Source organism: Ranitomeya imitator, chromosome 6 (genome assembly GCF_032444005.1).
Source record: "Ranitomeya imitator isolate aRanImi1 chromosome 6, aRanImi1.pri, whole genome shotgun sequence".
NCBI classification, from domain to species: Eukaryota; Metazoa; Chordata; class Amphibia; order Anura; family Dendrobatidae; genus Ranitomeya; species Ranitomeya imitator.
Window position 1 is genome coordinate 341,486,623 of NC_091287.1, and position 24,554 is coordinate 341,511,176.

The 24,554-nt window shown below is 48.6% G+C and overlaps 1 protein-coding gene across 1 annotated transcript in view; it reads right to left on the bottom strand.

The window, feature by feature from the left end:
* Window positions 1–4,938: 4,938 nt before the first annotated feature.
* Window positions 4,939–24,554, bottom strand: part of RBFA (ribosome binding factor A) — a 49,315-nt gene continuing 29,699 nt past the window's right edge. The window contains exons 5-7 of the mRNA XM_069730911.1: window positions 23,519–23,603; window positions 7,737–7,810; window positions 4,939–5,578 (exon numbers count right to left, since the gene is read on the bottom strand). Coding sequence (XP_069587012.1) covers window positions 5,221–5,578; window positions 7,737–7,810; window positions 23,519–23,603 — 517 coding nt within the window. The 3' untranslated portion in view covers window positions 4,939–5,220. The remainder of the gene's footprint in view (window positions 5,579–7,736; window positions 7,811–23,518; window positions 23,604–24,554) is intronic.

The window sequence follows — 24,554 nt, forward strand, 5'->3', positions numbered from 1 at the left end:
CTTGAAGCCAGAGATTTTAATTTTTCAAACTTCGTGCCCCCCTGATGACGAAGGTACGCTACAGTGGTCATGTTGTCGCAGTATATTCTGACATGGTAACCTTGGACGAGAGCCGATGCGGCCTTTAAGGCCTCTTCCACCGCCTTCAGTTCTCTGAAGTTTGATGAGCTGGCTCTGGTGTCTGGAGACCATATGCCCTGGAAGTGAGTTTTCTCTACTATGGCTCCTCATCCCCTCCGACTGGCATCGGATGTGAGTATTTTTAGTGGGACCTGGTCCCAGTTGACCCTCTGTTGGAGGTTCCGGTGACACATCCACCATGCCAGGGATATTCTGACATGGTTGGGGAGGAGAACTTTCTTTGATAGGGAGTTCTGCTGTCTGTCCCAAGATGACAAAACATGTGTCTGAAGAACTCTTGTGCAGGATTGGGCCCATGATACTATCTGGATACAAGATGTTAGGGACCCCAGAATGGACATGCAGTGTTGCAGAGTGGGAGCTTTCAGGGTTCTGAATTTCGCTACCTTCTGTACCAGATCGAGCTGACGCTCTCTGGGTAGGAAGGATTTCCTTAATTCTAAGTTCAGTAGGACCCCTAGGAATTTCTTCTTTGTGGAAGGAAGCAGATCCAATTTCTCTCGGTTCGGGATCCACCCCAAGGATTCCAGGATTTATAGAGTCCTTGCCACGTCCATGTTTAGACGGGAGATTGATGGAGCGACAATGAGCAGGTTGTCTAAATATGGTATAATGCAAATCCCCTGAAGTCGTATGAAAATTACTGCCTTCGTCATGATCTTTGTGAACACTCGAGGTGCCGACGAGACTCGGAACGGGAGGGCGTTGAACTGATAATGTGTGATCAGCTGGTTCTGCGAAATTGCAAACCTTAGGAACTTTCTGAATTTTTGATGCATGGGGACGTGATAAGCGTCCCTCAAATCCACTGTAGCCATCACCCAGTCCTGACCTTTCAGGAGAATCGCAGACATGATTGATTCCATCTTGAATCTTCTGTATGTAATTACCCGATTTACGGGTTTCAGGTTGATAATTATTCTGTGCTTCCCTGAAGGCTTTTTGATTAGAAATAAGCGAGAATAGTACCTATCTCCTGTTGAGGTACTGGGGAAATCACTCCTGCTTGGAGTAATTCCTGAAGGCCAGAAAAAAATGCATCCCAAGGACAGAGATTTTGTAATGGGGTCACCCTTAGCAAGGGGGAGGACTCTCGAACTCTAGTTTTAACCCGTCCTGAATGGTACTGAGTACCCACTGGTTTGAGGAGATGGACCTCCATTGGCTGATAAAGCTCGAGAGCCGACCCCCGACGCCCTGGGAGTAGTCACTGTTAACAGGAGTCTGCTGGGTTTGGGGGACGAGGATTTTTCTGCCCTTTCCCCCTTTTGGATAGCTCTAGCGGCCCTTTCCCCTTGAATTCTCTTTGAGAAGTCTGATCTTTTGAGGGACGAAAAAAACACTTTTTCGGATTCCTCTGTTCAGGAAGCGCTTTCTTTTTGTCTGTGGCCTTGTCTAATATGTCATCCAAGGCCTGTCCGAACAAACAGCGACCCTGAAACGGAATGGCACAAAGTTTCGCTTTGGAAGTGATGTTGCCACTCCAGGATTTCAGCCATAGAGCTCTCCTGGCTGAGTTGGAAAGGACTGCAGATTTGGATGCCACTAATAGATTCTGCCGAGGCGTCGACAGGGAAACCCGTGGCCTTCTGGAGAAGGGGAAGGGAATCAAGAAATCACCTCCCTAGATGTTCCCTGGGTATGGTGATCTTCTAGAGTGCAGAGCCTGCGAAACAAAGACCTAGCAACACAGGTAGATGCTATGTTTGATTTAAGGAGGTTTGTGGCGGTATCCCAAGATCTCCTTAGCAGACTTTCCATTTTACGATCCATGGGGTCCCTGAGTTGGGATGAGTCCTCAAATGGGAGGGCTATCTTTTTCGTCACTCTAGACACCTGTACGTCTACCCTCGGGGTATCCCACAGAGAGGTGTCTCCATCTAAAGGGAAGCGTTTTTTTAATTCAGACGGAACACTAAGCCCCTTCTCAGGGGACTCCCATTCGTGCAGAATGAGACTCTGTACATTTTCATGCACCGTAAATCCCTTTAGTTTTCTAGGTTTAAGGCCCCCAAACATTTCGTCCTGCACTGACTGCTTCACCTCTTCTTCCTCAACACCCATTGTCCCCCTGACCATACTAATTAACTCTCGTATGTCTTCAGAGGAAAATATTATTTTTCATTATCCTCTTTGGGGGTAGAAGTGGAGCCCTCATTCTCCCACATTTCGTTTGAGTCAGAAGAACGTAATTCACCTGAGTCCGAGTCAGACTCTACCGTTGATAATTTCCTATTTTTTGGAGGAGGCGGCTGCGGTAATAGGGCATGGGAAAGGGCCGATACTGAGGACTGGACCTCCTGTTTAATAAGGAATTTAATGCTTTAGAACAGAGATGGTTGCTCGGTGCGCAACTGTTATGAACAGGTGATTCAGAACCACAATGGACCTAGTGATTAAGAGCACACAAAGTGACCTGATAGTTACTAACATAGGAGGAGCTCTGAGACGTGGGAACTCTGCTGACCGCAATCCCTAATCCTATCATACCACACTAAAGGTAGCCGTGGAGCGCTCCTGACCAGACCTAGGCGCCTCGGGCACAGCCTGAGAAACTAGCTAGCCCTGAAGATAGAAAAATAAGCCTACCTTGCCTCAGAGAAATTCCCCAAAGGAAAAGGCAGCCCCCCACATATAATGACTGTGAGTAAAGATGAAAATACAAACACAGAGATGAAACAGATTTTAGCAAAGTGAGGCCCGACTTACTGAATAGACCGAGGATAGGAAAGATAGCTTTGCGGTCAGCACAAAAACCTACAAACAACCACGCAGAGGGGGCAAAAAGACCCTCCGCACCGACTAACGGTACGGAGGTGCTCCCTCTGCGTCTCAGAGCTTCCAGCAAGCAAGAAAAACCAATATAGCAAGCTGGACAGAAAATATAGCAAACAACAGTAACACAAGCAAAACTTAGCTTATGCAGGGCAGACAGGCCACAAGAACGATCCAGGAGAGAGCAAGACCAATACTGGAACATTGACTGGAGGCCAGGAACAAAGAACTAGGTGGAGTTAAATAGAGCAGCACCTAACGACTTAACCTCGTCACCTGAGGAAGGAAACTCAGAAGCCGCAGCCCCACTCACATCCACCAGAGGAAGCTCATAGACAGAACCAGCTGAAGTACCACTCATGACCACAGGAGGGAGCTTGACCACAGAATTCACAACACGCAACATCTCATCAGTGCAGGATTGGCAAAGCTTCTTTTTGTATGAGGAAGGAAGCTTTGATGCAAACACACCACACTTGCGGTCTTCCGCTTTCCTGGAAGTTTTGTCCTTCTTAGGGGCAGGAGCCTTGTCTCCCTAAGGGTATGTGCACACGTTCAGGATTGCATCAGGATTTGGTCAGGATTTTTCATCAGTATTTGTAGCCAAAACCAGGAGTGGGTGATAAATGCAGAAGTGGTGCATATGTTTCTATTATACTTTTCCTCTAATTGTTCCACTCCTGGTTTTGGCTACAAATACTGATGAAAAATCCTGACCAAATCCTGATGCAATCCTGAACGTGTGCACATACCCTTAAAAAGAGAGAAGGGGACTAAGTCTAATTGCCACTTAGCAGTAAAGGACCTTCGTCCGCTACTCACGGTAGGGCTCGGCAGATGCAGAGACGGGTCTGTCACCATCCATGGTCTGTCAATCCGTCACAGTCACACACAGACAGTGGGCCTTACCTGGAGGTGAACCCTGACCAGGGTTAAATAACCGAGGTCACAGGCATCCGGAATAGCGTTCTCCTCCTTTCCCAGGTCTGCAGGTGTGGGGAGGGAGGGGGGAACCCAGGTGGGAACACCCCACATGGCAGCCGGCTCCATTGTACCAGCAGCGGGGCTGGGCGCGCGTGCGTTCCACGGTGGGACGCACAGGAAGTGAACCGGAAGTTTTGGCGCGTCACCTCCGGTGCACGCATACTCTGAATCCGGCGCCAAGAAGGAGAGGAAGACAGGGAGCTGCGAGGGGACCCCAGCCGCACGTCACTGCCCCTCTTTACCCCCAAAGGGGGTGCGGGAGGAGCGGGAATGAGGGTCCCGAGTCCATGAGCAAAGATGAAGATGGGAACAGCTATGAAGGGAGGAGAGCATCGCACCCGACCCCAGCTGCCCGGCTAATCATGAGTTGAACTGGGTGCTCCGATCGCCGGCCATGGCAGCACCACAGCAGGACCTCTTCATGCCCCATAGGGGACAGGAAAAACACTGGAGGCTGAAGGAAGGGGAGGATATTTAACCTCTTTTGTGTTTCCTGTCCCTCATTAGATCCTCCTGTACCGCTGTCATGGAAGGTGACTGGAGAAAGCTGTGACTAAAAATCATGGCTATTCCACAAAATACTGATTTCTGAACTCTTCCAGAGTTAAAACATTAGTATTGTTGTTTCTAAATGATTATGAACTTGTTTTCTTAGCATTATTTGAGGTCTGCAAGCACTGCATATTTTGCTACTTTGACCATTTCTCATTTTCTGAAAATAAATACAAAATTTAGTGCTTGGAAATTCGAAAACATGTTGTCAGTAGTTTATAGAATAAAAGATCAATTTACATTTTACTCAAAAATATACCTGTAAGGCCGGGGTCACACTTGCGAGAAACTCACACGAGTCTCGCATCTCAATACTCGGCACTGCTGCCGGCACTCGGGTCCGGAGTGTGTGGCTGCATGCATTTCTATGCAGCCGCACGCTCCAGTCCGAATGCCGGCGGCAGTGCCGGGTATTGAGATGCGAGAAGTTTCTTGCAAGTGTGATACCGGCATAAAGAGAAAAATCAGACAAACTGAAAATTTTGCAGTGATCTCTTAATTTTTTGCCAGAGCTGTATATGAACCTCCTGCATACCCAGATCTTCAAAAACTTGTCTTGGGGAAAGAATTACCGGTATGCACTTTCATTTTTGAAGTTGGCTTTCAGCAAGACTGATCTCAAATTCTACAATAATTAACAAGTGCTTTATTACTGTACATCAGAAAAATGGACATAATAAAGACATTATATATATATATATATATATATATATATACACATATATACACATATATACACACACACATACATACATAGAAATAACATGCTTAATTATTCTTGCTCCCACCATCATCTTCTTCCTCCTCCAGTTCTGCATCATATTCCTCTTGATTGTCAGAGTACAAGTCATGGTCTAACGCCAATAAATAGGTTTGTGGGTCCATGCGACTATGTTCTGCAAACCTTTGCCTTTTCATTTTTTTCTTTAGCAGTTTTTGCTTCTTAATCTCAGCCAGCTGTTCCTGTTGCTGCTGTGAGAATTCAGTAGTGACCGTTTCTACTTGCTTCTCTTTCATTCTTTTCTTGTACTCTGCAATTTTCTTGTTAAATTCTACATGGTCAATTCCATACACACTACGAGGTGGGGTTGCCAACACTTCAACAACGTATGAAGAATCCAGTTTACTGAAACAAATGAAATATATATCAAATGCTAAAAAAAAGGAACTTATTTTGTTATTGTCAGCCACTGTACCATAGATCTATTCCACATTGATTTAAGGATCAATGCTCATAATAAGTTAGGGCAACAGCAGAGCATGTATATTCCACATAGATGCACACTCTGTATGATGCTCTCGGTAAGAGACGGACTTAAATAATATATTAAAATTAATGATAAAGTAATTATATATTTTAACCCCTTAATGAAAAGGTGATTTTTCATTTGTGTACTTTTATTTTGCTCCTCTTCTAAGAGTCATTACTTAGAAGAATATAGTTTGTAGATACAGCTCACCCGATCCAATATATGCACGAAAAAAGGCCTTTTAATTTTGCCGAATCACAATGTATTTGTGCAATAAGTAACCATCAGGCTAAACGTATAATGTAAAGTACATTTACAATATAAGATTACAGTATTAATTCAGTCTGGAATTACCAAAGTTAAGTTGAAAGCTTTGTGACTTCCAATGACAACTTTATGGAAAACTAATATTTGTCTCAAAAGTGAACCGAAAAAAATATAGAAATGAAAAATAAGTTGATATGCAGGGACAGAGATTTATAGATATAGCAAATCCTCTCAAAGCCAGACAGAGTCCGCTCTGACATAGATACAGAAAGAAGCACAGAGCATGTACTACTGCACTGACTTGTGACAACGCACCATTAGACTAGTTAATGGTCAGTGGTTGGGTCCTACAACCAACTGCACAATCAGCAGTGCCACAGGGCAGTTGTATGTTGTTTCAAGATACAATGGCCCAGGAATCACCAAAGTATGCTGAAAATATTGTAAGCCGAGGATACTAAAGCTTAAATGGAACCTGTGAGCTGATACATGCTGCCTAAACCGTGGGCAAGTAGCAACCACTGGATGTGCGATCACAGGCATATGTGTTTTACTCTGAAGTGCTGTGGCGTCTCAGAGAAAACATACTTTTAATCACTGCTAGGGACCGAGCAGCGCTATTAACTAGTAGTACAGGCGGTCCCGCAGCAGCTTCTCCCTGGCTGCTGACAATGGCTGGCAAGCCACTGCCTATATGCATACGCAAGCAGAGGATTGCCAGATACTGTCAGCAGGTAGGGAGAAGCCGCCAGGGACTCCTGTTTATGACTAGTCAATAGTGCGGCTCGGTCCCCGGTGATTAAAAGTATTTTTTTCTTTGAAACGCCACAGCTTTTCAGATGAAAATATACATGGCTACGGTTGCACAGCCAGGGGCTGATGCATGCTGCCCACGACTCAAGCAGAAAGTGTCAGCCAACAGGTTCCCTTTAAAAGGGTTATTCCTAAAATGAAGTTATCCCCTTTACATAGAATTACTGGATGTCACACTGGAACCCCTGGAAACCCAACAACAGAGCTCTGCATCGCTGTCTTGAGTGTAGCAATGGTGCTCGACCCAAGTTCCAATCATTAAGAGTACTCTGCTTTGTCCAGCAGTGTCAGACAATCAAAAGAGCAGAGGTTGAGTATGGGCATCTCCGCTTCATTCAAGATGGAACTGCAGAGCCTAGTTCTTGGATTCACTGATTTGACTTGGTGGTGAGACCTCAAGAGATCAGCAAATTATTTAAAAACTTGCTGACAATCCCTTATCATTCCCTATATTTGGCCCCGTTGAAGTAAAAAAAAACGTATTCTCATCTCCCACGCTGTTCCAGTGGTGTCGGCACACTCTCTCCAGCGGCTCACAAGAGGTTGTTACGTCAGGCAAGCCCTGCACCAGCTTCACTGCCTGCAGTTTTTGACATATAAGTAATAAGCAGGAATAGAGAGTTGCGGCTGGCTGCTCGCTTCCTGTTAATCACTTATACGTCTGCAGACGAGGACAGTGAAGCCAGCTTGCAACACTTAACATTACATGTGAGTCGAGGGAGAGCAAGTGCTGGAACGGCGCAGGCACAGGAGGAAAGTAGAAGATTTATTTCATTTTTTTTTTTTTTTTAAAGGGTTAAACATAAGACATCAGAAGGGGTTGTCCACGTAGTGTAGAACTCCTTTAAGGGACGATTGTAATTCTTATAAAATAATTTATAAAATAAATCTAAAGACACACGATACAGTTATGACCGAATAAACATTAAAATAATAACGCCCTAAAAGTAGTACCTGGGGGTATCATCGCTTTTGCATGTAGAGGCATCATTTTCTCCAAAATCTAGAGTTGACAATAAGTCCTCAATCTATATAAAAAAATAAAAATCAGTATTTCACATCTGCACTTATGACAGAATGCACATTATAAAATAATATAAAGTATTAGTATGATTATTCGATGAACATTTCATTGAAAAATTAGAAAAGTGAATACTGGAGTTTTGGCAGGAAAAATGCTGAGTAAAATGCTGAGTTTTTGACATTTTTTGATGCATGTTCCCCTATTCTTTTAAATGGATGAAAAGCGCTGCAAAAATGCTGAAAGAATTTACATGTTGCAGTTTTGAAACTGCTTGAAATCTGCAAGGAAAAAAAAGCAGCGTGTGCGTGAGATTTCAGAAATATCATTAATTTTGGTGGTACATTATAACGCCTGCGTTTTTTTTTAGTTGCTACACCTCCACAGAAAAAAATCAAAATAAAGTGATCATAATATAACGTAACCCCCCAAAGGATACACTCGTTTTTCCATGGTCAAAGCAAATTTTCACACCACTTGGACGGAAAATGGAAAGAAGTTAACGGTCCCAGAAAATCTGATTTTTTTTCACAACTAAAATTAAAAAATAAAATAACTAAGAATACAATCTTTGCCGTAATTGTTCTAACCAGGAAAGTCATGCAACCAGGTAATTTTTTTACACAATAAATGCTGTAAAAATAAAACAGAGAAAAAAACCAAAATGAAAAAATTAATTAACGGCGCTGTGGAAAAAGTGTATAGCGTCTCCTAGAGTCGGATTTTCTCCAGGGTCTCGGCTGCCGGGGGTAGCTGAAACCCCAGAGAACATGATTCGGGTCGGTTTTTACCTACCCTGGTTTTGCGATCACCGTTATTAACCGTATAACGGCGACCGCAAAAAAAAAGTCTGATGTGCCATTTATTTTCTCTCAACTCTGAGGTGATCGCACATCAGAGAAGAGAGAAATACGGTCCCTGATCCCCCCCCTGGTTCCTCCCGCTGCTCCTCGGCCCTCCTGCTTTCCCCCATGGGCGAAGCCATCTTTTTCCAGGAAGAAAATAGTGGGCACATGCGCAGTGCGCCCGCCGAGATTTGCCGGCCTGCACCCGGCAACAATAGGAAGATTTTTGTTATTGGTTCATCTTGGTCACTGTGATAGACCCCAACAGAGTGATCAAAATAAAAGAAAATAGTAAATAAACACCCCCCTTCCCATTTATCACCCCCTTAGTTAGGGAAAAATAATAAAACAAAAAAAATGTATTAATTTCCATTCTCCCATTAGGGTTACAGTTGGGCTAAAGTTAGGGTTAGTTAAGCGTTGGGATTAGGGTTAGGTTTGGGATTAGGGTTATGGTTAGAGTTGGGATTAGGGTTAGGGGTGCGTTGGGATTAGGGTTAGGTTTGTGGTTAAAGTTATGGTTGGTATTAGGGTTAGGGGTGTGTTGGGGGTTAGGGTTGTGATTAGGATTAGGGGTGTGTTGGGGTTAGTGTTGTGATTAGGGGTGTGTTGGGGTTAGGGTTGGAGTTAGAATTGGGGGGTTTCCACTGTTTAGGTACATCAGGGGGTCCCCAAACGCGACATGGCTCTACCATTGATTCCAGCCAATTTTGCGTTCAAAAGGACAAATAGTGCTCCCTCCATTCTGAGCTCTGCCATGTGCCCAAACAGCGATTTACCCCCACATATGGTACATCAGCGCACTCAGGACAACAACTTTTGGGGTCCAATTTCTCCTGTTACCCTTGGGGAAATAAAAAATTGGGGGCTAAAAAAATCATTTTTGTGGAAACAAAAATGATTTTTTATTTTCACGGCTCTGCATTATAAACGTCTGTGAAGCACTTGGGCATTCAAAGTGCTCACCACACATCTAGATAAGCTCCTTTGGGGGGGCGGGGGGGGGTCTAGTTTCCAAAATGGGGTCACTTGTGGGGGGTTTCTACTGTTTAGGCACCTCAAGGGCTCTGCAAACGCAATATGACGCCCGCAGACCAGTCCATCAAAGTCTGCATTCCAAAACATCACTACTTCCCTTCCGAGCTCTGCCGTGCGCCCAAACAGTGGTTCACTCCCACATATGGGGTATCGGCGTACTCAGGAGAAATTGCAAAACATCTTTGGTGTTCTAATTTCTCCTGATTAGTGTTGAGCATTCCGATACCGCAAGTATCGGGTATCGGCCGATATTTGCGGTATTGGAATTCCGATCCCGAATTCCGATACTTCCCGCGTATCGGATACCGGAATCGGAAGTTCCCAGAATTCAAACTGAACGCAGCAGCCAATGAGGAATGATTGGAAGTGTGGGCACATCCTGTTTAGCATGGTGGGCATGTAAGTACTGGCAAGGCTGTGATTGGCTGCTGAAATGATGTCACTCTGCACTATAAAAAACGCTGCCGCCATTTTGCGCTCACTCTGCTGTGATTTCAGTTAGGGACAGGACGCTGTGTTCTAACTGAGGGCCAGTTGAGCTAGCTAATTGCTTTATTTTCCTTTCCAAAGGCTAATTTAGCAAAACGCTGTGTGTTCTTCACTGTTCACCTTGCTCTTGCCTTGCAGCGCTGTTTTAACAGCGTTCTGCAAGGTCTCTGTGTGTGTGTGTGTGTGTGCAGCTCACTCTGTAGTCTGTGTGCAGCCATATACCCGGTTGTATTCAGCTCAGGGGGGGTTCACACTGCCTCACACAGTTGTCCTTTTTTTGCTCATAGTGCAGCCTGCTGCACATTTTTTCTCAAATTTCCTATTAGTGTTTTTCCACCCGTCTCCAGCTAAATTGTGGAAAAACACTACATAGGATAACCTAGAGGGGGGTTTTTGGGCCTTGCAGCGCCGTTTACGGCTGTCTGCACGGTCTCCGTGTGAGCCCAGCTCGCCCTGTAGTCTGTGTGCAGCCATAGCCGGTTGGATTCAGCTCAGGGTTCGTTACTGGCTCATACCTTGAGAAAAATTTTCCTTTTTTTCAAATAGTGCAGCCTGTTTAAAAATTTAAAACAAAATTCCCTATTAGTGTTTTTCCACCCGTCTCCAGCTAAATAGTGGAAAAACACTACATAGGATAACCTAGAGGGGGGTTTTTGGGCCTTGCAGCGCCGTTTACGGCTGTCTGCACGGTCTCTGTGTGAGCGCAGCTCGCCCTGTAGTCTGTGTGCAGCCATAGCCGGTTGGATTCAGCTCAGGGTGCGTTATTGCCTCATACCTTGAAAAACAATTTCCTTTTTTTCAAATAGTGCAGCCTGTTTAAAATTTTAAAAAAAAAATTCCTATTAGTGTCTTTCCACCCGTCTCCAGCTAAATAGTGGAAAAACACTACATAGGATAACCTAGAGGAGGGTTTTTTGGCCTTGCAGCGCCGTTTACGGCTGTCTGCACGGTCTCCGTGTGATTTAAACTAGCTCTGTAGCCCGATCTGCACAAAAAAAAAGTAAAGTTCACCAAACACAACTTAACACTTGTGTAGGCCACATTTGAAAAATAATAAAGTTTAGTCCACACTTTACAACATTAGTGTTTCTTACACCTGTTAGGAGGAGCATTTCAGGAATAAGCACACTAAGGCCTTAGTACTTTTCTGCTTATCTTTATCTGTCAACCAAGATGAAGAGGGCAGGGAGTAAGGCACGTGGGCGTGGGCGCGGAGCAGGGAGAAGAGCAGGGAGAGGACGTGGTGATTCTGTGCCTGCTGCTGGCGCCGGTGACTCGTCGTCACTCAGTTTCAGCAGGGAACAGTCCTTCATGCGCAGCTTTGTCGGAGAGCACCGTGCACCGCTGCTGCGTGAAGACCAAATTGAAGCCGTTGTCGGGTGGATGGCAGCTAACGCCTCGGCATCGACTTCAGTTAGTGCCACATCCTCTCAGGCACAGAGCACTGGAGAGCAGCCATCTGTCTCTTCACCACCTGCCAAATTGGCCAGGCAGTCAGAGAGCCCAGGACAGGAGCCGTCTCTACTTCTGTTCTCTGAATCTCTTGGCTTGGAAACAGGGGGCCAGCCAAGCAGCATTGGAGAAATGGAAGAAGAGGCAGTGTGCAGTGATGCCCAACAGCTTTTTCTCTCTGACTCTGAAGAGGCAGGTGGGCCAGTGCCTCCGGTGACCACAGCGCAGTACGCATCTGATGATGAAACTCAGGTGCCGCTTTCTGATGCGTACTGTGCTGCCGAGACTACCCAGGAGGAGCAGTTGGTGGCAGAGGGTAGTGGAGATGATGAGGTCCTTGACCCATCGTGGCGTGAGGAACAGGAAGGTGGTGGGAGCAGCTCTGAGGAAGAGCTTCCCCTTACGGGCCAAAGAGGGAGAGGGAGGGGGAAGACTGCGGAGCCTGTAGCCTCCACTTTGGCACCCGTTAGGAGCCTGTCTCTTTCCAAAGCCAAAAAGGGCGCTCCCAAGACTTGCAGTGCCTGGTCCTTTTTTGACACAGTTGCAGATGACATTTGTTTTGTCAAATGCAAGCTGTGTCATCAGAAAGTAAAAAGAGGGAAAAATGTCAGCAACCTCAATACCACAAATATGTGGAAACATGTGCGGACCAGGCACGCGGTGGAGTTACAGAAACACAGTGAAGACGTAGGCCAACCAACAGCGGCAGCTACCACCTCTTCATCTCGTGTTGCCTCTTCCTCCACTGTTGTCCAGAGACCTAGTGTAATTCCACCCACAGCACCACCTTCCCAGTCATCCTCACACTCCCAGTCTACTCTACAGCCATCGGTAGTACAGGCATGGGAGAAAAGGCGGGCATTCTCGGCCAACCACCCCCGAGCACAGGCTCTGAATGCAGGCATTGCCAAACTGTTGTCCCTGGAAATGCTCTCGTTCAGGCTGGTGGAGACTGACAGCTTCCGTGACTTGATGGCATTGGCAGTCCCACAGTACAAGGTGCCCAGCCGCTTTTACTTCAGCAGGCAGGCTGTCCCTGCCCTGCACAGGCATGTTGAGGCAAACATAAAACATGCGCTACTGAACGCCGTCAGTAGCAAGGTCCACCTCACCACCGATGCGTGGACCAGTCAGCATGGACAGGGGCGATATGTTTCCCTCACTGCCCATTGGGTTAATGTTGTTGAGCCAGGTACAGATCGTGCGAGTGGCGCAGGACATGTCCTGCCCACTCCAAGGATTGCAGGAATCCAGTCTGTACGCATCGACTCCTCCTCTTACACCAGTTCCTCAGATTCCTCTCTGCAGGATCCGTCACAGTCTACCTCCACATGGACCCGTGAACGTTTACCTATGACCGACATGAGCACAGCCGTGGCCAAACGTCAGCAGGCCGTCTTGAAACTAGTTTCATTGGGGCATCGAAGCCACACAGCGCAGGAGCTCTGAAATGCCATCAAGCAGGAGAGCGATGTGTGGTTACTGCGAGCGAATCTCCAGCCAGGCATGGTAGTGTGTGACAATGGCCGAAATCTGGTGGCAGCTTTGGCCCTTGGCAACCTCACTCACATCCCATGTCTGGCACATGTGCTCAATTTGGTTGTGCAGAGTTTTCTGAGGGACTATCCGGATCTTGATGCCCTGCTGCACAAGGTCCGCCTAGAGTGTGCTCACTTGCGGCGTTCCAGCTTGGCCAGATCCCGCATTGCTGCTCTGCAGCGCCGATTCCGCCTTCCGGAACACCGCATCATATGTGACCTACCTACCCGGTGGAATTCCACGTTACATATGTTGGAGCGGTTGTGTGAGCAGCAGCAAGCAGTTATGGAGTACCAGCTGCATCAGGCGCAAAGAAGTCGCAGTCAGCGCTGATCAGACTTCACAACCACAGAGTGGGCCACTATGAAGGACGTCTGCCAGGTTTTGCGTCCTTTTGATTATTCCACGCGGATGGCAAGTGCAGATGATGCACTAGTCAGCATGACTGTCCCCCTTATCTGCCTGCTTCAGCAAACTTTGCAAGGGTTAAGGGATGATGTTGTGGAAGAGGTGGAGGATGAGGAGTCACCTTTTCCATCAGCTTCTGGAGAGTCAGCGCCACGTGGTTCCTCACAAAGGGGTACGCAGGGGCCAATTTGTGAGGAGGATGAGGAGGAGTCAATGGAGGAGGAAGAGCTCCGTCCAGAGGAGGGAGCGACACAATTGTCCAGTGGTCAGTGTGTACAGCGAGGGTGGGGTGATGACGAGCGGGCAGAGATCATGTCTCAAGCAGGGGACAGCGTTTCTGGGCCAGTTGGCACTCTGCAGCACATGGTGGATTTCATGCTGCAGTGCCTGAGAAACGACCGCCGCATCGACCACATTCTCAACATGCCTGATTATTGGGTGTTCACCCTCCTCGATCCTCGCTACCGGGACAACGTCCAAAACCTCATCCCTGCGTTGACCCGGGAGCGTAAATTGCGGGAGTACCACGACACACTGGTGAATTCCATCATCTTCTCCTGTCCAACTGAGAGGAGTGCTGCTAGTGCTTTACAAAGCAGCTCAGTGCGTCGAGGCAGTGGGGGAGGCTCTGCCCAAAGAGGGAGCAGAAGCAGTGCCTCTGCCCAAGGCAAGCCCAGTATGGCACAACTCTGGCACACTTTTGTGTGCCCGCCCCAAATGTCTACACCATCACCGGCGGCTCCAGTCAGCAGGAGGCAACGGTTCCGTCAGATGGTGACAGACTACATGGCTTGCCCTCTTACTGTACTCCCTGACGGCTCTTCCCCGTTCAAGTTTTGGGTCTCTAAGCTGGATACATGGCCAGAGCTAAGCCAGTATGCATTGGAGGTGCTGGCTTGCCCTGCGGCTAGTGTCTTATCGGAACGTGTCTTTAGTGCCGCAGGTGGTGTACTAACAGACCGTCGCATGCGACTATCCTCCGATAACGTTGACCGGCTTACTTTCCTGAAAATGAACCAGGCCTGGATCTCGCAGGAATTTGCCACTCCTCTGCCTGATTAAGTAATTGGGTGTCATCCAGGTCTCCTGCTGTGTTCATCTTTCTACCACCTGAACTGCTATTCCTGGGCTCCAACAACGCCAGTTGCGGCTCAGAAGTGCAGGCTGCACAGTAAAAACATACGACCCAGTGTTATTGGATTTCAGTAACGTCAGCTGATCCCCAGCTGTGTAGCCGGCAATGTGTCCTGCGACCGCCACGCTGGCACAACAACCTAAATGTAAGGGAACCTGTCCCCCCCTCCCCCGTCGTTTGTTACTGAAAGAGCCATCTTGTGCAGCAGTAATGCTGCACAAGGAAAAGGTAGCTCTTTTTTTTTTAGCTCCTTGCACACGCAGAACTTAACACTTATAAAATGTGTTCACTGATACCGTTATACCGTCCCGGAGCTGGGACTTTCCTTCGTAATGTGACGCAGCACAGCCGTCATTCCTACCCCCTTGGTGCCATGCGCTGCCTCCTCAGCGTTGTTTTAAGCTGTCACGGAGCCTGCGCTGTTCTGTTATCCCTTGGGCATGCCCTATTTGCGCTGCCTGTCTTCTGACATTATTTGGTGTCAGGCTGGCTGCGCCTGTGCGGCCGCGCTGCCCGAGATCCCGCCTCGCAGTGTCTTCTGATTGAGTCACACTGCGGGCCTGGGATCCATGGGCATGCGCAGTGCATATCTTCCCCTCGGGGTCTCGCTCATTTCCCTCCGCCTTCTTTAGACTGTGCGCCGTCAGCTGATCCCTAATAGCATGCCACGGCCGTGACACCGCACAGTCTGAAGAAGAGGGAAGGAGGGGAGTGAGAGTCGAGGATATGCACTGTGCATGCCCATGGTTCCAAGGCCCGCAGTGGGATTACGTTAGACGAGACTGCGAGGTGGGATCTGGAGCAGCGTGGACGCACAGGCACTGACAGCCTGACACCAAATTATGTCAGAAGACAGGCAGCGCTAATTGGGCATGGCCAAGGGCTAACAGAACAGCGCAGGCTCCGTGACAGCTTAAAACAACGCTGAGGAGGCAGCGCACGGCACCAAGGGGATAGGAATGACAGCTGTGCTGTGTCCCATTACGAAGGAAATTCGCACCTCCGGGACGGTTTAACGGTATAAGGGGACACATTCTTAGTGTTTACTTCGGTGTTTGCAAGGAGCATAATTAAAAGAACCACCTTTTCCTTTTGCATCCTTAGTGCTGCACAAGATGGCTCTTTCAGCTACAAACGTCTTGGGGGGGGGGGGTTAAAGGTTCCCTTTCAACTTGCTCCAATCAGGCTTCGGCCTACACTCTGTTCCTCTGCTCCTCCTGCTGTCCCTGGGCTCTAACACCGCCAGTTGGTGCCTGGAAGTGCTGTGTGCACAGTCAACAGTCGCTCCTCTGTTATTGGGGTTCAGTAACGTCAGCTGATCCCCAGCTGTGTGTGCGGCAATACCTCCAATCTGCTCCTCCTGCTGTCCCTGGGCTCTAACACCGCCAGTTGGTGCCTGGAAGTGCTGTGTGCACAGTCAACAGTCGCTCCTCTGTTATTGGGGTTCAGTAACGTCAGCTGATCCCCAGCTGTGTGTGCGGCAATACCTCCAATCTGCTCCTCCTGCTGTCCCTGGGCTCTAACACCGCCAGTTGGTGCCTGGAAGTGCTGTGTGCACAGTCAACAGTCGCTCCTCTGTTATTGGGGTTCAGTAACGTCAGCTGATCCCCAGCTGTGTATCCGGCAACGTGTCATGCGACCGCCACGCTGGCACAACTAAAATGTAAGGGGACCTGTCCCTCCCCCCCCCCTAGGCGTTTGTTACTGAAAGAGCCACCATGTGCAGCACTAATACTGCACAAGGGAAAGGTCGCTCTTGAAATTATGCTCCTTGCAAACGCTGAACTACACACTCATGTAATGTGTCCCCTCACACCGTCCAACCGTCCCGGAGGTGGGACTTTCCTTTGTAATGTGACGCAGCACAGCCGTCATTGCTACCCCCTTGGCACCGTGCGCTGCCTCCTTAGCGTTGTTTGATTCCGTCATGGACCCTGCGCTGTTATGTTATCCCTTGGCCATGCACAGTTTGCGCTGCCCGTCCTCTGACATCATTTGTTGTCGTCCTGGCTGCGCCTGTGCGTCCACGCTGCCCGAAATCACACCTCGCAGTGTCGTCTAATGTGACCCCACAGTGGGCCTGGTATCCATGGCCATGCGCAGTGCATATACTAGCCTCTCACTCCGCTTCTTCAGACTAGGCGGCGTCAGCTGATCCCTAATAGCATGCCACGGCCGTGACGCCGCACAGTCTGAAGAAGCAGGAAGGAGGTGAGTGAGAGGCGATGATATGGACTGCGCATGCCCATGGATCCCTGGCCCGCAGTGGGACTACATTAGATTACACTGCAAGGTTGGATCTCGGGCAGCTTGGACGCACAGGCACTGCCAGCCTGACACCTACATGATGTCAGAAGACGGGCACCGCTAACTGTGCATGGCCAAGGGATAACATTACAGTGCGGGCTCCGTGACAGAACCAAACAACGTTGAGGAGGTGGCGCCCGGCACCAAGGGGGTTGGAATGACGGCTGTGCTGTGTCACATTACAAAGGAAAGTCCCACTTCCGGGATGGTTTGACGGTGTGAGGGGACACATTATATGAGTGTGTACTTCAGCGTTTGCAAGGAGCATAATTTTCGGAGCCACCATTTTCCATGTGCAGTATTACTGCTGTACAAGATGGCTCTTTCAGCAACAAATGCCTGGGGGGGGGGGGGGGGGGGTTAAAGGTTCCCTTTCAACTTGCTCCACTGCAGGCTTCGGCCTACACTCTGCTCCTCTTTGATTCCCTGGGTTTCAACACTGTCAGTTGCCACCTGGAAGTGTTGTCTACACAGAAAAAACACTAGGTGATGTGTCAGTGGGGTTCAGCACCGCCAGCTGTTCCCCTGCTGTGTAGTTGGCAACGTGTCCAGCACAAGCCACGCTGGCACAACAGAACAAAAGCTGCCACCAGTGCAGGCTTCGGCCTAGACTCTGCTCCTCTCCTCCTCCTGCTGACCCTGGGCTCAAACACCGCTAGTTTTTGCCCGGAAGTGCTAGCTGCACAGAGAAAAACACCAGCCAATGTGTTAGTGGGGTTCAGCACCGCCAGCTGTTCCCCTGCTGTGTAGCCGGCAACGTGACCTGCAAACGCCACGCAGGCACATGAACTGAAATTAAAGGGAACCTGGCCCCACCCCCCCAGGTGTTTCTATGTATAACAGCCACCTAGTACAGCAGTACTGCTGCATTTGTACAAGGTGGCTGTTTTTTTATCCTTGCCCACGTAGAATTAAACACGTAAAATATGTGTCTCATTACAGACCATTACAATGTCCCTGAGGTGTGACTTTACTTTTTAATGACACGCACCACCCCCCTTGGTAGCGCTGCCCGTCTTCTGACATCATTGGTTGGCTGCCTGTGCCTGTGCGTCCGCCCTGCCCGACACAACCCCCCTCGTTTCGTATATTTTGGCTGCGAGGGTGTGCTTGATGGCCATGTGCAGTGCATATGTTCGCCTGTCTTAACTCATCTCTATCCGCCTTCTTCAGACTGTGCGGCCTCCTGGCCGTGGTAGGCGATAAGGGATCAGCTGAGGCCGCCCAGTCTGAAGCAGGTGTAAGGACATGTGTGAGCGGCAAACATATTTACTGCACAAGGCCACGAATCCCAGCCACGCAGTGTGATTTTTTGAAAACACACTGTGGGCCTGGGATTCATATCCATTGCTAACCGCAACGGCCAACATGAAATGAGGTGAGAAGACAGGCAGCGCTCAGAGCGCATGGCCAAGGGATCACAATAGCGCAGACTCCTGTACAGCTAATACAACGCTCAGGAATCTGTGCCCACCACCTAGGTGTAAATTTTGACACCTGTGCTGCGTCTCCTTAAAAAGACAAGTCACGCCTCCACTACTGTTTGACAGTTTAATGGGCTAAATAGTGTACGTGTTTTATTCAGCGTGTGCAAGGAGCAAACTAAATAGAGCAACCTTTTACTTGTGCAGCATTAATGCTGCACAAGGTGTGGCTCTTCTACCTTGCAACACCTGAGGGGGGGTTAAAGGTTACCTTTGAAATTGGTTCAACTAGGCTTCGGCCTACACTCTGCTCCTCTCCTCCTCCTGCTGACCCTGGGCTCTATCACCGCTAGTTTTTGCCCGGAAATGCGAGCTTCACAGAGAAAAACAACAGCCAATGTGTTAGTGGGGTTCAGCACCGCCAGCTGTTCCCCTGCTGTGTAGCCGGCATCGTGTCCAGCACAAGCCACGCTGGCACAACCGACCAAAAGCTGCCACCAGTGCAGGCTTCGGCCAACACTTTGCTCCTCTCCTCCTCCTGCTGACCCTGGGCTCTAACACCGCCAGTTTTTGCCCGGAATTGCTAGCTGCACAGAGAAAAACACCAGCCAATGTGTTAGTGGGGTTCAGCACCGCCAGCTGTTCCCCTGCTGTGTAGCCGGCATCGTGTCCAGCACAAGCCACGCTGGCACAACCGACCAAAAGCTGCCACCAGTGGAGGCTTCGGCCTACACTCTGCTCATCTCCTCCTCCTGCTGACCCTGGGCTCTAACACCGCTAGTTTTTGCCCGGAATTGCTAGCTGCACAGAGAAAAACACCAGCCAATGTGTCAGTGGGGTTCAGCACCGCCAGCTGTTCCCCAGCTGTGTAGCCGGCAACGTGACCTGCAAACGCCATGCAGGAACATGAACTGAAATTGAAGGGAGCCTGCCCCCCACCCCCAGGTGTTTCTATGTATAACAGCCACCTTGTTCAGCAGTACTGCTGCATTTGTACAAGGTGGCTGACTTTTTCTCCTTGCCCACGTGGAACTCAACACGTACAAAATGTGTCTCATTGAGACCATTCCACTGTCCCTGAGGTGTGACTTTCCTTTGTAATGATACGCAGCACCCCCCTTGGTAGCGCTTCCCGTCTTTTGACATCATGGTTAGCTGGCTGCGCCTGAAACAACGCCCCTCGTTGTCTTATTTATTTTGTCAGCGAGGGTGTGGTTTATGGGCACGAGCAGTGCATATGTTCGCCTGTCGTCACTCATCTCCTTCCGCCTTCTTCAGACAGTGCGGCCTCCTGGCCGCGGCATGCGAATAGGGATCAGCAGAGGCCGCCCAGTCTGAAGCAGGTGTAAGGACGTGTGTGAGCGTCGAAAATATTTACTGCTCAAGGCCACGAATCCCAGCACCGCAGTGTGACTTTATGAAAAGGCAGTGTGGGTCTGGGATTTATGGCCATCGTTAACCGCAGCGGCCAACATGAAATGAGGTCATAAGACGGGCAGCGCTAACAGGGCATTGCCAAGGGTTAACACAAGAGCGCAGACTCCTGTACAGCAAAAAACAACGCTCAGGAAGCAGCGCCTAGCACAAAGGCGTTATTTGGGACACCTATGCTGCGTCTCCTTAAAAATACAAGTCACGCCTCAACTACAGTTTGACTGTAGAATGGGCTAAATTGTGTACGTGTTGCATTCAGCGTGTGCAAGTAGACAAATTAATAGAGCAACCTTTTCTTGTGCAGCATTAATGCTGCACAAGGTGTGGCTCTTGTACTTTGTAACACCTGAGGGGGGGGTTAAAGGTTACCTTTGAAATTGGTTCAACTAGGCTTCGGCCTACACTCTGCTCCTCTCCTCCTCCTGCTGACCCTGGGCTGTAAGAACGCTAGTTTTTGCCCGGAAGTGCTAGCTGCACAGAGAAAAACACCAGCCAATGTGTTAGTGGGGTTCAGCACCGCCTGCTGTTCCCCCACTGTGTAGCCGGCAAAGTGTCCTGCAAACGCAACGCAGACACAAAGCTGACTCCAGTGCAGGCTTCGGCCTACACTCTGCTCCCCCTGCTTACCCTTTGCTCCAACACCGCTAGTTGGGGCTGTAGGAAGACAATGTTTGATAGGCAAAGCATCCGGGTTCCAGCACCGCCAGCTGGTTCTCGGCAGTGTTTTTGTCACAGGTACTCCCTCGTGCCAAACCTGGTTTCAGCACCGTCAGCTGTTTCCGGGTTGTGTCAAGTTCACTGAGACGCCTATGCTTGCCCCGTCGTGGTGCGGTCGGGTTAGCCAACTCCAGGGTGCCTCCAGTTTAGGAGCTTCCTATGTGGGCTGCGTGAACTGGTAGTCAAGGCTGGTTCTGTAGTGCCAGTAGGCCCAGCTCCCCCTGTAGGACTGTTGGGGTTCGGTAACTGCGGCTGCCTCGCGGCCTAGCTGTTCTCTCCTCTCCTGTGGGCCTTCGGGTCCACCTCCTGGTTCCAGCACCGTCAGCTGGTTCTGGGCCGAGCCTTTGGCTTAGGTGCCTCCTCCTGGGTATCCGAGTTCCGCCAACGTCAGGCGGTCCTTGGTAGTGCTTTTAAGCGCGGGCACCTACAGCTTAGTAACCGGGTTCCAGCCACCGTCAGCTGGTCCTCGGTCGTGCCATTGGCTCTTGCACACTGGGGCAACGCATCTGGGTTCCAGCAACGCCAGCTGGTTCTCGGCAGTGTTTTTGACACAGGTACTCCCTCGTGCCAAGCCTGGTTTCAGCACAGTCAGCTGTTTCTGGGTTGTGTCAAGCTCACTGAGACGCCTATGCTTGCCCCGTCCTGGTGCTGTCGGGTTAGCCAACTCCAGGGTGCCTCCAGTTTAGGAGCTTCCTATGTGGGCTGCGTGAACTGGTAGTCAAGGCTGGTTCTGTAGTGCCAGTAGGCCCAGCTCCCCCTGTAGGACTGTTGGGGTTCGGTAACTGCGGCTGCCTCGCGGCCTAGCTGTTCTCTCCTCTCCTGTGGGCCTTCGGGTCCACCTCCTGGTTCCAGCACAGTCAGCTGGTTCCAGGCCGAGCCTTTGGCTTAGGTGCCTCCTCCTGGGTATCCGAGTTCCGCCAACGCCAGGCGGTCCTTGGTAGTGCTTTTAAGCGCGGGCACCTACAGCTTAGTAACCGGGTTCCAGCACCGCCAGCTGGTCCTCGGTGCCATTGGCTCTTGCACACTGGGGCAACGCATCTGGGTTCCAGCACCGCCAGCTGGTTCTCGGCAGTGTTCTTGTCACAGGTACTCCCTCGTGCCAAGCCTGGTTTCAGCACCGTCAGCTGTTTCCGGGTTGTGTCAAGTTCACTGAGACGCCTATGCTTGCCCCGTCGTGGTGCGGTCGGGTTAGCCAACTCCAGGGTGCCTCCAGTTTAGGAGCTTCCTATGTGGGCTGCGTGAACTGGTAGTCAAGGCTGGTTCTGTAGTGCCAGTAGGCCCAGCTCTCCCTGTAGGACTGTTGGGGTTCGGTAACTGCGGCTGCCTCGCGGCCTAGCTGTTCTCTCCTCTCCTGTGGGCCTTCGGGTCCAGCACCGTCAGCTGGTTCTCGGCAGTGTCTTTTGCTCTTGTACCTTCTGCTCCCCATCCTGGTTCCAGTACCGTCAGCTGGTTCCGGGCAGAGCCTTTGGCTTAGGTGCCTCCTTCTGGGTATCCGAGTTCCGCCAACGTCAGGCGGTCCTTGGTAGTGCTTTTTAGCACGGGTACCTCCTGCTTAGTAACCGGGTTCCAGTAACGTCAGCTGGTCCTCGGTAGTTCCATAGGCTCTTGAACCTTCGGGTAGCCATCCGAGTTCCAGTTCCATCAGCTGGTTCTTGGCATTTTCTCAGCCTTCTTGTACCTTCTGCTACATTTCCAAGTTGAAGACCCTAAAGTCGACGACCCGGAAGACCACCCCGATGACGACGACGACGACCCGGAAGACCACCCCGATGACGACGACGACGGAGACGACGACGGCAGAGACGACGACGGCGGAGACGACGACGGCGGAGACGACGACGGCGGAGACGACGACCCTGGAGATGACGACATGGAAGACCGAGAAGCAGAAGAACAAGAGGCTGCAGAACAAAGAGCAGAAGAACATTAAGCATAAGACTTAATATCAGAGCAAAAGATATTATCTAAATTATATGCAGAAGAAGACTAAGCAGTGTATGGGGGTGAGTCCGTTCCTCCTCGTGGTGCCCCTGGATAAAGCCTGATGCTGCAGGCCAAACTGAACGCGGACAAATGTAACTTTTGTGACTGGCAGAACGGAAGGTGTAATCTTCAAACTTTTATAGGTAACAACTACGGGAATGCCTGTCACAAATGAGAATATGATGAAGAAGTAGAATAGGAAGAATAATAACAGTGGAATAAAAAGAATATGTAGAATAGGAAGAATAATAATAGTTGAATAAAATGAATATGAAGAATGTAATAAAAAAAAAAAGGAAAAGGATGAAGAAGATGAATAAGGTGAAGAAGAAGTTGATGTCAAAGATGCTGATGATGATGATGAAGATGAAAGTGTGGGAAAAGTAAAAAAAAAGAAGGGGAAGGGCGTGGAATAGTGAAACATCAATATCTGACAAAATTAAAAAAAAAATTTACATAGTCAATATCTTTGTCACTCCGAACGTCTTAAAAAAAAACAAAAAACATGCTATTCTATTTGATTGGGATAAACCTCTATGACTTTAATGTCTCCGCCACCTCCCCAAATACATCCGGCATTATTCTTAGTTGTTTTCCTTCATGTAGAATGAACCTACAAGGCAAGAAAGGGTTTATTTTAATTCCGATATTTTGGTCCCATTGACTTGCATTGGGATCGGGTATCGGTATCGGCGATATCCGATATTTTTTGAATATCGGCCGATCCTATCCGATACCGATACTTTCCGATATCGGAAGGTATCGCTCAACACTACTCCTGATACAAGATACAACTCGTCCTGCAAAAAATCTAGTCATCATACCATGGAAGAATAGGAAAATTTCTGGCTCTTGGAGGACAAAATTAAAGTTCAAAAACTAAAATTTTCTGTGTCCCGAAATAGTTAAAATTGTTAAGCTCCTATACTTAATACATATGGTACCTCTTGTCTTCTAGCACTTTCTTGGTCCTTTAAAAACACAATGGTTGGAACATTTCCGAGAACTTGATGAGTTATAAGAAGATGCCTGAAAAACAAATTAAACGTTTTACTTCAGATGCAGAACTGCTTCATTATTAAACTACAACTAAACAGTCCACGGTGGAAATTCACAAAACAAAATGTTTCCAAGGGAATTTTGCTCTTCAGAAACTAAGGCAGCTCTGTGATTAGATGCTATGTGCAACAAAGAGTTTCTTTTTGAAGCGATTTCATAAATTTGCTCTCTATGTGTTAGCAGTTTCATGACCTTGAGGCAATAAAATACAGTACATACAGGTCCATCTTTAACCTTCGTCTGGCTGAGTAGGTACAATTGTAACTATTCCGTTTTTTTAAAATTGCAATAACTTTTGTTCGAAAAGCCGTAGAGAGCTCTGCAGTTTTGGTCCAGAATATATTGGCCAAATATCACAGTGGAGGTATATATGAAGGTACAATTGTACCTCTGCAGCCTGTTAACGTAAAATTATGCAGCCTGACGAAGGTTAAAAGATTCACCAGATACAGAAGGGAAAATAAGTATTTGATACACTGTTGATTTTTCTAGCTTTTCCACATACAAACAATGGAGAGGTCTGTAATTTTTATTGTAGGTACAATTCAACTGTGAGAGACAGAATCTAAAAATGAAAACCATAAAATCACATTGTATGATTTTTAAGATACCGGTAATTAAATTGCATTTTATTGTATGAAATAAGTATTTGATCATCTACCAAGCAGCAAGAATTTTGGCTCTCACACAGGTAATAAGTGTAGAGTATTTATTGAACCGGTTTGAACTCGTTACCTGTATAAAAGACACCTGTCCACTCACTCAATCAATCACTCCAACCTCTCCACCATGGCCAAGACCAAAGAGCTGTCTAAGGACACCAGGGACAAAATTGTAGACGTGCACAAGGCTGGAATGGGCTACGGGACAATCTGTAAGCAGCTTGGTGAGAAGGCAACAACTGTTGGCACAATTATTAGA